Genomic DNA, 14,441 nt, shown 5'->3' with positions numbered 1-14,441 from the left:
GCTGCTGCTGCTGCTAAGTCGTGTCAGTCATGTCCATCTCTGTGCGACCCCATAGACGGCAGCCCACCAGGCTCCCCCGTCCCTGGGATTCTCCAGGCAAGAACACTGGAGTGGGTTGCCATTTCCTTCTCCAGTGCATGAAAGTGAAAAGTGAAAGTGAAGTCGCTCAGTCGTATCCGACTCTTAGCGACCTCATGGACTGCAGCCTACCAGGCTCCTCCATCCATGGGATTTTCCAGGCAAGAGTACTGAAGTGGGGTGCCATTGCCTTCTCCGTCCATGTTTCTAGTCCACCCTATTATATTCTTTCCCTTAACTCCTTACATCCTGTCCCGAGTTTTGTATTTATTTTTTTCTCCAAAACAAGACAGAACTCTCCGAGGCCAGAAATCATCTCTTGTGCATCTCTTTCCAGCACCTGGCTCGCAGCTGGATGCTCAGGAGGCATTCATCCTGCTATCTGCAGGCCGTTTATTATTCAGCCCTGTGCTTCATGTCTGATAATTCATTAACCCTTTGCATTAGGTTTCCTTGCTTTCTCTCCCGAGTGATTTTCCACTGGGAGGAGGAAAGATATCCCACGTTTTAAACAGTGGACGTGCCAGAACAGGGAATGATACTGTTAAAGTAATTTTTGTAGACTATGGACTTTTCAACTTCACAAGTCAAATTTGACTGACCTGAGGAAAACTGAATAGAGACAAAATATAAAGGTAAGATTTGGGGAGAGTAAATTCCAAATAGATCAAAGTGTTAAACAAGAAAAAAAATGAAACTGTAAGATTTGCCTGGTGGTTCAGTGGTTAAGAATCTGCCTGCCAATGTAGGGGACATGAGTTCGATCCCTGCCTCAGGAAGATTCCACATGCCACGGGCAACTGAGCACATGCTCCACAACTACTGAGCCAGCCCTCTGCAAGTACTGCAGCATATGCCCCCTAGAGCCTGTGCCCTGCAGTGAGAAGCCACCACAGTGAGAAGCTCACTCACAGCAACTAGAGAAACCCCAAGTGCAGCAATGAAGATACAGCACAGCCGTAAATAAAGAAATAAATAAATGGAACTGTAAAGTACTAGAAGAAAAAGTACTAAAGAAAAATTTATAAATATAAATCTATATTGAGGAAAGGTTCGACTTTGGTAGCAGGACATAAAATCCAGAAGATAAAAGTAATATATTTGACTGCATTAAACCAAACAGTTTTGAATTCCAGAAAAGTACTGTAAATAAGTTTAAAGTCAGATGATAAACTGCGAAAAAATATTTGCAACACATATGACAAAGGACGGATTTCCTTAATATACAAAGAGCTCCTACAAATCAATAAGGAAAATACCAATAACATAATAGATCGGAGATTTGATCACAGTTCACAGGAAAGGAAATGAAGATATTTTTGAAAAGCTTATGAAGGGATGGGCAACTTCATATAAAATAATTATGACTTAAAATGATGAGGTACTGTTTTTCCACTTACCACCTTGGCAAAGGTCAAAAGGTTTAATCACAGTGTGGGTCAGGTTGTTGGAGCTGGAGGGGAATCTTAAACACTGTTGGTGAAAGCATAAGTAGTCCCAGTCTCTTAGGAGAGCATCTGATCTAAATGAAGCAAAATTTTAAATGCATGAATATCTTGATCCAGCACTTAAGCTTCTACAGATTTCTCTTTTGAATATCCATTCATATGCATAAACTAATATACATATATCTTTATTACATCATTGTTTTCAGCAAAATATCCTAAACAGTCTGACTTATTTCATTAGGGGACGGGTACATCCATGAAATGGAACAGTTCACAACCATTTCAGAAATGAGGCAAATCTGTGTTTTTTAATAGAATGATATCTTAAATGTATTAGTGAAAAAAAGGTAATGCTCAGAACTCAGTAAGTAGTAAAACACTACTTATATAAAAATAAACAAGTGGGGAGCTATAGATAGATGCTTGTAAAATGTGCCTGGAAGGATACGCTCTAGAAAGCAGTAATAGCAGTTGCCTCAGGGGAACAGAACATGTGGTAGAGGGTGGGGGCATGGAAAAGGAACTTCATTTTTACTGCATACCCTTCTGTACTGTTTGAGTTATTTTTATACCATGTGCATGTGCTACCTGTTTTTTAAAACTAATTTTTAAAAATAACTGGGCATAGGCATGAAACTAGGCCAAATGTGAAGTGTACATATAAACTAGTCGTTATGGCAGAGTCGGAGTCAGGGAGCAAGCAGATACTGTAGGTGAAGTAAGGCAGGGAACAGAAATGAGGCAGGTCAGCAACAGGGAAATCTTGAAACAAGACAGTTTTGTTTTAATGGAAAAGTATCTGGTTTGCTTTTCATGCAGATATCGCATGCCCCTAGGATATGGGCAGTTCAGGATAGAGTGAGAATAAACTTTAGAGAAATGGTAAAACTTAACTTATAGGAAGTGAGAAGGATACATCGAAGGATCAAGCCAGATGGAAATACACTAGCTGGAACTCATGTCGTTCCCTCATCCTAGGTTGGAGGCAGAGGAGCAGAGCAGGGAACATGCGAATCAAATGCTCACAGTGACTCGCAGTGAGGTGCTTGCGGTGTCCATTGTGCCCGTCAGAAATCTGATTCAGGTCACAGAGATACTAGATGGCAAAAAGCCAGGATTCAAACCCAGGTCTGTCCCTGTTGTTTTTACCACTTGTGTGCATGTGCTCAGTCACATCTGACTCTTTGCCACCCAATGGCTCTTCTGTCCATGAAAGCTTCCAGAGAAGAATACTGAAATGGGTTGCCATTTCCTCCTCCAGGGGATCTCCCTGACCCGAGGATCGAACCTGTGTCTCTTGCATCTCCTGCATTGGAAGGCAGATTCTTTCCCACTGAGCCACCTGGGAAGCCACTTTTACTGTTTATATTGAATTATTAGTACCCTCGGGAGGTTTGGGCACTTTTTCTTGACCAGTATGAACTGAGGCTCAGAGTCAGGGAGATTCAGTGCTATTCTCAAAAAAAGGTCTTCATTCTTCCATTTTGATCTAGACCCCCTCAAGCCAAGCCCACTTACTTTTTCCCCCATGTGGTTCAAAGAATAAAAAGACCTCCATTTATTGAAAGAAGAAAAGAAAAATCTCATTTATCAGGAAAGGAATGTCTGTCAACAGTGTTTGTTAATACTTTCATGTTTGTTTTTTCAGCTGCTTTTTTAAGTCTGTAAATACAGTTTATCATTTGTGAGTGCAATTCTCCTCCAAAATGCTAAATCACTGATATTCATAACCAATGATGTTTCCCCTAAATTTGTCCAGTTAAGAGGAAGATAATAGAATATGGTGTCATATTCCCTACTTCCCTCTTGTCTTCAAATAACTGGGATAGGGTACTGGTTTTTGTTTGTTTTCAGTTAATTTTCTTTGGCGCCAGAGCATAGAATTTTCTGTTTTGTACAAACACAGTCCCAACCTCTACCATAAGCACTAGGATTTTATTTTCATTTTCTTTTCATGAGAAATGAAAATTTCACCATTGTCAGCATCGGTGACTGTCCATCATTTTTAGCATTTGTTACAGCTCTGGGGCTCCCCAGGTGGCCCCAGTGGTAAAGAACCTGCCTGCCAGTGTGGGAGACATAAGAGACATAGGTTCAATCCCTGGGTCGGGAAGATCCCCTGGAGGAGGACATGGCAACCCATTCCAGGATTCTTGCCTGGAGAATCCCCATGGACAGAGGAGCATGGTGGGCTACAAGTCCATAGGGTCATAGAGAGTTGAACACGACTGAAGCAACTTAGCACACGCACACACAACTCTTTAAGCCTTATGATATGCCTGGTAGAAAATACCCATTTTCTCTTTTCTGTGGCCCAGGCCTCAGAGAGAAAAATTACCAATTTATTTTCTGTTCTTTACCTTTCTAGGCAAAATCCATGTTTGGTGACCAGAGCTGTGTATATTGATATCCTCTTCCTGTTGACTTGCTGCCTTGACAAACTCTCAAAAGGCAACCAGCCAGGTATGATTCACAGTTATATTATATTTTGGAGTGATTACAGGTCTTTGAAATGTAGGTGGGGTTTTGAATGGCTCTCCCACGCACTCCCCCACTTCTACTTTTGCAAGACTAAACCACATATCAAAATTACACTTAGTGTCATACGCTTCCTTCATAAAAGCTTCCCAAGGAAACTTGTCCTTGTTTAGTTGCAAGTTTGTTTTCTATTTGGTCATTCCGGGAAGAGTCTGGACTCGACTCTTGTCATTTTCAGTAACTCAGGAGTTCATTCTGTTCCATTTTGCGGCGATAACTGAGTAGACTCATTTGTTGCTGGAGCCTAGATATTTGAGACTCAGTCTCCAGTCTACCATGCACTACCTCAAGCTCTGACTTTGTACATGTTCTTTGGTGTCACGTATGTTTCCTGGTATGGGCCCCAGATCCACATGCAGTTGTTCTATTTTCATCATGATTCACAAAGTGGTTTTCTTAAAACCGAGAGGGGCAGCTCCAAAAAAAAAAAAAAAATGTTTTGATGTGTTTATATAAGAGGCCGCAGGAAGTGCTGTACATGAGTTCCAGGCCACAGACTGAAACTGATTTTCATCAACACAAACTGGAATGCAGGGTAATGAGCCTGCAACTGGTTAAAATCAGCCTCTTCTAATTGATTAGGCCTGTCTAAAGGAGGCTACAATTACAAAGTCAGATTCTGAGTACAAGCAGGCCAGGCCTTTCCTCTGTTACATTTAGTCTGTCAATGATTTGTTGTCTTCAGTAAATATATTCAGGCTGTCAGAGTCCAGCTCTGTCCATATGGAATCCTGTTCCCAAATTCAAACCAATTTAAAATGCTCTGGGGGGAGAGGCGAAGCTGCCTCACTCAGATCAGTGTATATTAGCCCACAAGGCCCCTGTGGCCACGCAGAGGTAATAAGAACACGCCTGGACTTTGATCAGCTCCACATCCCTGCATAGGAGTAGCTGTTGCATCCGTTTGGTAGAAGAGGATCATATAGTTTTATGGCTGTGAAACGGTTCTAGTTTATACCTCTTATCCCAGCATAATTATTAATAGTGCCCCTTTTACTCTTGAAAGTGTCCAGGTTTGCACAATAAATCACAGGTCACTCTAGCTGTAAGGGACCTGAGGGTTGTATCCACTTTATTTTACACTTGAGTTAACTGAGGTCCAGAGAGTATAAAGAGATTATGAATCAGACGTTACCATGTAAATCATTTGTACCATTTTTAGTACCAAAAAATAGTTTCTACGTAGCATTTTTGTATCTCAGTTCCAAATTTCATGTAGCTTAGTAGTACTTCTCTGCTTAATGTTTTAAAGAGCCTCGTTCATGAAAGAGTTGCTCACTACTTACAAGTCCACTCCCTGGGTTCGTATCAGAGTTGTGTGATCGACTCTAATCTTTCATTTGTTGAACTAAGTTTTTCCTGGTGTATTAGTACCATTATTTTTTGTCTGAAAGGGTTTACCCTTGAATATTGTAAAATACCCTTCTCTCTTCTCCAATTGCCCGTCCTTTACTAATGAATCATGAAGATGACTTTGGCCTTTTGAAATCATCCTTTCCACAAACTCTGACATTATTTAGTGTTTATACCCCCAGTTAAGTGTGCTCACAAGCTGTTGTCACTCAACAGCATTTCACTTGCATCAGTGTATTGTACCTCTTAGAGTCATTACTTGGCAGAGTAAGATGTGTAGGGGATAGGTCACTTTTACTTTTTTTTTTTTTTTTGGTATGACAGCCATAGCTCTAAATATTCCATCCTGCCCTCTCTAGTCTGGCAGTCACTAGCCACATGTGGGTCTTGAACTGTTGAGATGTGGTGGATCCAAGTTGAACTATTCTATAAGAATAAAATACACACTGAATTTCAAAGACTTGGTATGAAAAAAAGGTTTAATTTCTCAATAATGTTTATACTGATTACATATTGAAATGATAATATTTTTGATATATTAGTTTAAATAAAAAGTGTTATTAAAGTTAATTTCATCTGTTTCTTTTTACTTTTCGTTGTTGTTGTTCACTCGTTAAGTCATGTCCGACTCTTTATGACCCTGTGGACTGCAGCACACCAGGCTTCTCTGTCCTTCACTATCTCCCGGAGTTTGCTCAAACTCATGTCCATTGAGTCAGTGATGCCGTCCTTTTTAGAATATAACTATTAGAAAATCAAAATTTACATGTATGGCTCATAAATTCCTGTTGGACAAGCACTGATGGTTTTTTCTAGTCCTTTGGGAATTGCCCTCATAAACCACAGAATATATACGTATGTGTCTTTCTATATGAATGTGTGTATCTGTGTACTACATCCACACAAATAGCAATAGCAAATTTTCCTCCTTTGAAGATGAATTAGATTTTTGGAATTAACCAAGTATCAGATAAGGGTTTCCCTGGTGGTTCAGTGGTAAAGAATCCACCTGCCAAGGTGGAAGACTCTGATTTGATCCCTAGTCCTGGAAGATCCCCTGGAGAAAGAACTCACAACCCACTCCAGTATTCTTGCCTGGAGAACCCCATGGACAGAGGAGCCTGGTGTGCCACAGTCCATGAGGTCGTAAAGAACAGGACATGACTTAGCGGCTAAATAGCAAGAATAATAAATCTCAAATAAAATGGTGGCCAAGGTAAGTAGCACAGTTTAGAATAAAAATAAAATGTGAGCTTAAAATAATTAAATCGATTCTTAGTGTTTAATTATTTCCAAAGGCAGTTTGAGCAGTAGCTACACCAAGCAACGTGAGCACTCACCTGGATGTGTAGATTTCAGTGTGATTTCAAAGGATCATTGTGACAAGTTTACATTGTAAATGCCTTGAAAGAATGGATCATGCTAAGGTTCTGTGTCCCCCAGCTAAGCAAGTAGTAGGTGTGTATTACTGGCACAAAGACAGAAATATAGATCAATGGAACAAAATAGAAAGCCCAGAGATAAATCCACGCACCTATGGACACCTTATCTTTGACAAAGGAGGCAAGAATATACAATGGAGAAACGACAATCTCTTTAACAAGTGGTGCTGGGAAAACTGGTCAACCACTTGTAAAGGAATGAAACTAGAACACTTTCTAACACCATATACAAAAATAAACTCAAAATGGATTAAAGATCTAAACATAAGACCAGAAACTATAAAACTCCTAGAGGAGAACATAGGCAAAACACTCTCCAACATAAATCACAGCATGATTCTCTATGACCCACCTCCCAGAATATTGGAAATAAAAGCAAAAATAAACAAATGGGACCTAATTAAAATTAAAAGCTTCTGCATAACAAAGGAAACTATAAGCAAGGTGAAAAGACAGCCTTCAGAATGGGAGAAAATAATAGCAAATGAAGCAACTGACAAACAGCTAATCTCAAAAATATACAAGCAACTCCTGCAGCTCAATTCCAGAAAAATAAACGACCCAATCCAAAAATGGGCCAAAGAACTAAATAGACATTTCTCCAAAGAAGACATACAGATGGCTGACAAACACATGAAAAGATGTTCAACATCACTCATTATCAGAGAAATGCAAATCAAAACCACAATGAGGTACCATTTCATGCCAGTCAGAATGGCTGCGATCCAAAAGTCTACAAGCAATAAATGCTGGAGAGGGTGTGGAGAAAAGGGAACCCTCTTACACTGTTGGTGGGAATGCAAACTGGTACAGCCACTATGGAGAACAGTGTGGAGATTCCTTAAAAAACTGGAAATAGAACTGCCTTATGACCCAGCAATCCCACTGCTGGGCATACACACCGAGGAAACCAGAATTGAAAGAGACACGTGTACCCCAGTGTTCATCGCAGCACTGTTTATAATAGCCAGGACATGGAAGCAACCTAGATGCCCATCAGCAGATGAATGGATAAGAAAGCAGTGGTACATATGCACAATGGAGTATTACTCCGCCATTAAAAAGAATACATTTGAATCAGTTCTAATGAGGTGGATGAAACTGGAGCCTATTATACAGAGTGAAGTAAGCCAGAAAGAAAAACACCAATACAGTATATTAATGCATATATATGGAATTTAGAAAGATGGTAACGATAACGCTGTATGCAAGACAGCAAAAGAGACACAGATGTATAGAACAGTCTCTTGGACTCTGTGGGAGACGGAGAGGGTGGGATGATTTGGGAGAATGGCACTGAAACATGTATAATATCATATAAGAAATGAATCGCCAGTCCAGGTTCGATGCAGGATACAGGATGCTTGGGGTTGGTGCACTGGGATGACCCAGAGGGATGGTACGGGGAGGGTGGAGGGAGCGGGGTTCAGGATGGGGAACACGTATATACCCGTGGCGGATTCATGTTGATGTATGGCAAAACCAATACAATATTGTAAAGTGATTAGCCTCCAATTAAAATAAATAAATTTAAATTAAAAAAAATAATCTAAATGGATTTTAAAAAATTAATTTGTTTATCTGGCTGTGTCTGGTCTTAGTTGTGGCACACAGGGTTTTATTTGCATCATTGCGGCGCACAGACTGTCTAGTTGTGGCCAAAGGGCTTAGTTGCTCCTTGGCATGTGAGACCTTAGTTTCCCCGACCAGGGATTGAACCCACATCCCCTGCACTGCCAGGTGGATTCTTAACCACTGGACCACCAGTTCAGTTCAGTTCAGTTCAGTCGCTCAGTCGTGTCCAACTCTTGCGACCCCATGAATCGCAGCACGCCAGGCCTCCCTGTCCATCACCAACTCCCGGAGTTCACTCAGACTCACGTCCATCGAGTCAGTGATGCCATCCAGCCATCTCATCTGTTGTCCCCTTCTCCTCCTGCCCCCAATCCCTCCCAGCATCAGAGTCTTTTCCAATGAGTCAACTCTTCGCATGAGGTGGCCAGAGTACTGGAGTTTCAGCTTCAGCATCATTCCCTCCAAAGAAATCCAGGGCTGATCTCCTTCAGAATGGATTAGTTGGATCTCCTTGCAGTCCAAGGGACTCTCAAGAGTCTTCTCTAACACCACAGTTCAAAAGCATCAATTCTTCAGCGCTCAGCCTACAGTCCAACTCTCACATCCATACATGACCACAGGAAAAACCATAGCCTTGACTAGATGGACCTTTGTTGGCAAAGTAATGTCTCTGCTTTTCAATATGCTATCTAGGTTGGTCATGACTTTCCTTCCAATGAGTAAGTGTCTTTTAATTTCATGGCTGCAATCACCATCTGCAGAGATTTTGGAGCCCAAAAAAATAAAATCTGACACTGTTTCCACTGTTTCCCCATCTATTTCCCATGAAGTGATGGGACCGGATGTCGTGATCTTCGTTTTCTGAATGTTGAGCTTTAAGCCAACTTTTTCACTCTCCTCTTTCACTTTCATCAAGAGGCTTTTTAGTTCCTCTTCACTTTCTGTCATAAGGGTGGTGTCATCTGCATATATGAAGTTATTGATATTTCTCTTGGCAATCTTGATTGCAGCTTATGTTTCTTCCAGTCCAGCGTTTCTCATGATGTACTCTGCATATAAGTTAAATAAGCAGGGTGATAAGTCCCCAAATGTATTTGTTACTAACTGATTAATTGAAATCAAAATTTTTCAGTTTTTATAATAGTAACAATTGTCATCAAGATACAAATCTTAGGACTTCCCTGGTGGTCCATTGAGTAAAAATCTGCCAGCCAAACAGGGTTCAATCCCTGGTCCGGGTAGACTGCACATGCTGCGGATCAACTAAGACCAAGGGCTGCAACTCCTGAGCCCCCGGGTCACAGATGCTGAAGCCTGCACACTCTAGAGCCCATGCTGTGCAGCGAGAGAAGCCAACGCAGTGAGAAGCCTGCATGCCGCAGCTGGAAAGTAGCCCCTGTTCACCACAACAAGAGAATGCCCTCGCCCAACAGTGAAGACCCAGCGCGGCCAAAAATAAATTAAAAAAAGAGAAAAGGGTACAAATCTTATTTAAACTCATGCATCAGTCAGATGTAAATTCATTTTCCAAATTCAAATCAAATGTTTATATCATACGCATATGTTTGTAAATATACATCTGTCTACATCCAAAGCTCACCAAACTCAGAATAGGGAGTGTACCCCAAGGGCTGTAAAGCTTGATCCCTAGGTTTGAATCCCAGGTCTGCCATTTCTTAGTTTTTGGACCTTGGGCAAGTCATTTAACCTCCTTGAGACACTTTTTTCTCAATTGTAAATGGGGATGTAATAGAGTCTATACCTTAGAATGTCCTTTGCATGGCAGAGAATAAGCACTCAATAAATATTAGCTACTGTTAATATTATTATCATCATTATCGTTATCACTGGCTCGAAACCATGCAGGTAATCCAATTCCCTGCAGCCTGACAGAGTTATGACCAATTCCTCACATTTATAGTTCTCCTCATGTTCTTAAACATTTTCAAGAAAGAAGAAATGCCTGCTTTCCTAGGAAAACACTGAAACATACCTGGCATAGAATGTCAGGAATCCACTTTGGAATCCACTGGATTCGGGGTGCTCCTGCCTCTCTTACTAATCCAGAGAATGGCCATCTTGTTCGTTGATTTTTTTTTATTTATCAGACATGACATGCTAACATCAGACAAGCAACTACATCTGGAGAGGCACGTGGTATGTTTGAGGTTTGTAAATAGGCCCCAAAAGGGATTGAGATGCTATAAATGAAGTGTATATGGGATACATGTGAGGCACTAAAGAATAAAAAGTCATTTCTACTTGGTAGAACAGAAAAGGCTTCATAGAGGGGGAGGTGGCTCGTAGAGGAGGAGCAGAGTTTTGAGAATATGTAGAAATTCAGTACTCTTGCCTGGAAAATCCCATGGACCGAGGAGCCTGGTAGGCTGCAGTCCATGGGGTCTCGAAGAGTCGGACACGACTGAACGACTTCACTTTCACTTTTCACTTTCATGTATTGGAGAAGGAAATGGCAACCCACTCCAGTGTTCTTGCCTGGAGAATCCCAGGGACTGAGGAGCCTGGTGGGCTGCCGTCTATGCGGTCGCAAGAGTCGGACACAACTGAGGCGATTTAGCAGCAGCAGCAGCAGAAATTCACCAGGTGGTCAAAGTATAGGTGGGTGTTAGAGACAGAGGAAGGAGCATGTCTGAAGCCACAGAGGCTCACATCAAAGAGCTAGCTGTCAAAGAACTAGGACAGTGTGATTGAAGTGTTGGCTTCAAGGACAGGAAGATGTGACTAGAAGTGAGACTGGAAGGCAGGATCTCAGTCAAGGAGGGCTTCATGAGCCAAAGTCTGCATGCATGCTAAGTCGCTTCAGTTGTGTCTGACTCTTTGTTACCCTGTGGACTGTAGCCCAACAGGCTCCTCTGTCCACGGGATTCTTCTTGGAGTCGGTTGCCATGCCCTCCTCCAGGGATTCTTCCCCACCCAGGGATCAAGGCTGTATCTCTTACATCTCTGCATTGGCAGGCACGTTCTTTACCCCTGGCACTACCGGGGAAGCCTAAGGAGCTTGAATTTGACCCTGTAGACAAAGGAGATTATTGGAGGATATAAGACAGAGAATAAGGTCACATGGTTTTTTAAGATAAAGTGATGTTTTCTGTGCCCACATCCTTATAGGATATTTAGATTCCTTATGGAGCCAAGTGCTTTTGTCACAGAAAAGGAATGTAACTGAAAATGCTTTCATGGAGCGTCGGGGCATTATGATAGGCATTACTGAGGGTTTGGGAGAAAGGGGATCGGAAGTGGAAGACTAGAATTAATTAATGGCACACTGTGCTAAAAATAGTGCAATTTAAGGGAATTTCTTCCTCTTATTTTCCATTTTACTAATTTTACATAACATATTCTGTTTTACTCATGTGTGTGTATACATATATTTCAACAGTAACTATTTGTAGATATGAATCTTAAAGGATGTTAATTATTCCAAAAGAAATGAAGCAACACCAGTTTCTGGGAAACGTTTTTGGATGGAGGAGGATCTGCCCATCTCCTCTCAAACACTATTCTGTAAGTGACCTTGGCAGGCTATTTCTACCTCTGAAATGTCTTAGAACTACACTGAAGGGCTGGGGGCATAAACAATGAGAAAACCAGTGAAGGGAAAGGCAGAGAAGATGATTAGAACAGCTTAAGATAATGATGTGTTTTGTGTAATTCAAACTTTTATCTTAGTACTTCCCAATCATTTGAGGTTTCCTTAGCCATTAACTAGGTTTTAAAAATTCCAAATCTGGGGGTTTTGTTTTGAGTTTTAAAGTGATTTAAACCCACAAGGACTCTCTGTCCCCTGTATTCTTTTTCCTCTTCTGAATCCAGCTGTCATCATTAGTATATATCAGTTTCCTGCTAGAAAGAAAATTATAGTCTCCAGTTGGAGTTGGAGGGATAAGGAAGAAAGAGCCAAACTGCTGCAAGAACTCGGAGGCTGGGTTACAGGCCTGGGCAGGGACAGGGAAATGGAGAGCTTTCATTCTCATTTTAAGCCCATCTTAAATTATTTGCTCTCAGGTTGGAAATTTTCCATTGAAATATCTATTTACTGAAATACTATCTGAGAGTTGACTAAATATTTACCCCCTTTATTCTGAGAGGTGGATTTTCTATTTCTCTCTTATGCCCACACCCCTTAAATTTATGTTTTTCACAGCTACTGAATTGAACATTTTCTTTACCAAGTGTTTAAACAAATATCTTACCTATTTGCACTGACTTTCAGTTTAAGTTCTCTTGGTGGGTTTATGTGTGGGCTTTTCCTTTCCTAGTCTGCATTTTACTAATTTTATATAACCTGGTATTTTTTTTGTAATTATCTCTATGTGTTACATATTAAAATATGAATCTTGAAGAGGATCAGTTAATCCCAAAGAAATAAAGAAATGACATCATAACAGTTTCCAAAAAATATTTTAGGTGCGAGGAGGAGGTTTTGTCCATCTTGCCTACATCATGTAAGTGATCTTACAAGACTGTTTTCCTACCCCTGAAATGTATACAGGATTCCCATTGTATTCTCATTTTCAGGAAACATTATTTGCAGTATCATCTCCCTTGTAGGGGTCATAATAATTATGGTCAACCTGTATTGAGCACTTAACTCCATGCCAAACACTATGCCAAGCATTTTGTGTGCATTAATAAGAGGTACTAGTGGTCCTTAACTTTATAGTAATTTTTTGTTATTTTTTTAAAATTTTTATTTGTTTATTTTTGGCTGTGCAGTCTTTTCTCTAGTTGTGGCGAGTGGAGTCTATCTCTAGTTCCAGTATGAGGGCTTCTCATTGCAGCAGCTTCTCTTGTTGCACAGCACAGACTCTAGGGTGCACGGGCTTCAGTAGCTGCAGCGCTCGGGCTCAGGAGTTGTTCCCAGGCTCTGGAGCACTGGCTCAGTACTCTGAGCACACAGGCTTTGTTGTACTCTTGGCACACAAGCTTAGTTGCTCCACAGGATGTGGGATCTTCCCAGATCAGGGATCGAACCTGTGTCACCTGCATTGGCAGGCAGATTTCTTTACCACTGAGCCATCAGGGAAGCATGACCCTTCATTTTAGACGTGAGGAAACTGAGGTACAGAGACAACCACACGATATCACGTGTATAGAAGGAGCACGCCTGAGCTCTCCAGCCACGCCCCTTCCCGGCCCCACAGCACACTCAAGCCTGAGTCAGGAAAACCACTCCCTGTCTCAGGAAGAGGTGCTTTAGAGCTTCTGTTGATTCAGCTTCCCAGGAGTCTGCCCCTCCTGCAGAACCCCCAGGCCTCAGAGAGGGATCCCTTTTCCAGTAGCTTCCAAATCAAATGCTTTTATGGGGACTTTCTTGTCTGCGTTGCTGTCCCCCATCTCCAGGGTGTGTGGAATAATATGAGAGCGTACCCAGGACTAGTTACTAGAAAGAGAAATCTTGACACTCCCGGGAAGCCACCTGCCCTTTTTCCCTTTGAAAATGGACCTATGGCCACTGCACGAAAGACTGCCCAGTACCAGGCTGCTAGTGACCACATTTTGTGGTTTCTTTGTTACTTGGCATTTATAGTTCGGATCTCATCAATCTGCCAAGTGCGATAAACATTTTGTTCTAACTGGAATGTAACTTGTATTATTGTTATTATTTCTCTTCTTAATGCCATAAACATGACCAGTGCATGTGAAGTCAGGACCCCTAAATAGCCTGAATGCCAAGTTAGTGTGCATTGTAGATCAGTATAAGATTCGAAGGGCTTCCCTCATAACTCAGTTCGTAAATCATCTGCCTGCAATGCAGGAGACCCGGGTTCAATTCCTGGGTGGGGAAACATCCCCTGGAGAAGGAAATGGCAACCCACTCCAGTATTCTTGCCTGGAGAATCCCATGGACAGAGGAGCCTGACAGGCTACAGTCCACGAGATCTCAAGAGTCGGACACGACTTTGGGACTAAACCGCCACGACAATAAGGCGATTAGAAGACAGACTCTCATTTTTTACTGCTTGTATTTATATCATGAAGTTCA

The 14,441-nt window shown here is 41.5% G+C and overlaps 1 protein-coding gene across 6 annotated transcripts in view; it reads left to right on the top strand.

The window, feature by feature from the left end:
- Positions 1 to 14,441, top strand: part of THADA (THADA armadillo repeat containing) — a 334,534-nt gene that overhangs the window by 247,623 nt on the left and 72,470 nt on the right. For all 6 annotated transcript variants that reach the window (XM_055539939.1, XM_055539943.1, XM_055539942.1 and 3 more), the window contains one exon: positions 3,895 to 3,989. In XM_055539939.1, coding sequence (XP_055395914.1) covers positions 3,895 to 3,989 — 95 coding nt within the window. The remainder of the gene's footprint in view (positions 1 to 3,894; positions 3,990 to 14,441) is intronic.

The sequence above is a fragment of the Bubalus kerabau genome, chromosome 11, assembly GCF_029407905.1.
Source record: "Bubalus kerabau isolate K-KA32 ecotype Philippines breed swamp buffalo chromosome 11, PCC_UOA_SB_1v2, whole genome shotgun sequence".
NCBI classification, from domain to species: Eukaryota; Metazoa; Chordata; class Mammalia; order Artiodactyla; family Bovidae; genus Bubalus; species Bubalus kerabau.
Note: the sequence above shows the minus strand (reverse complement) of the source record. Positions and strands in the feature narration are given on the sequence as shown.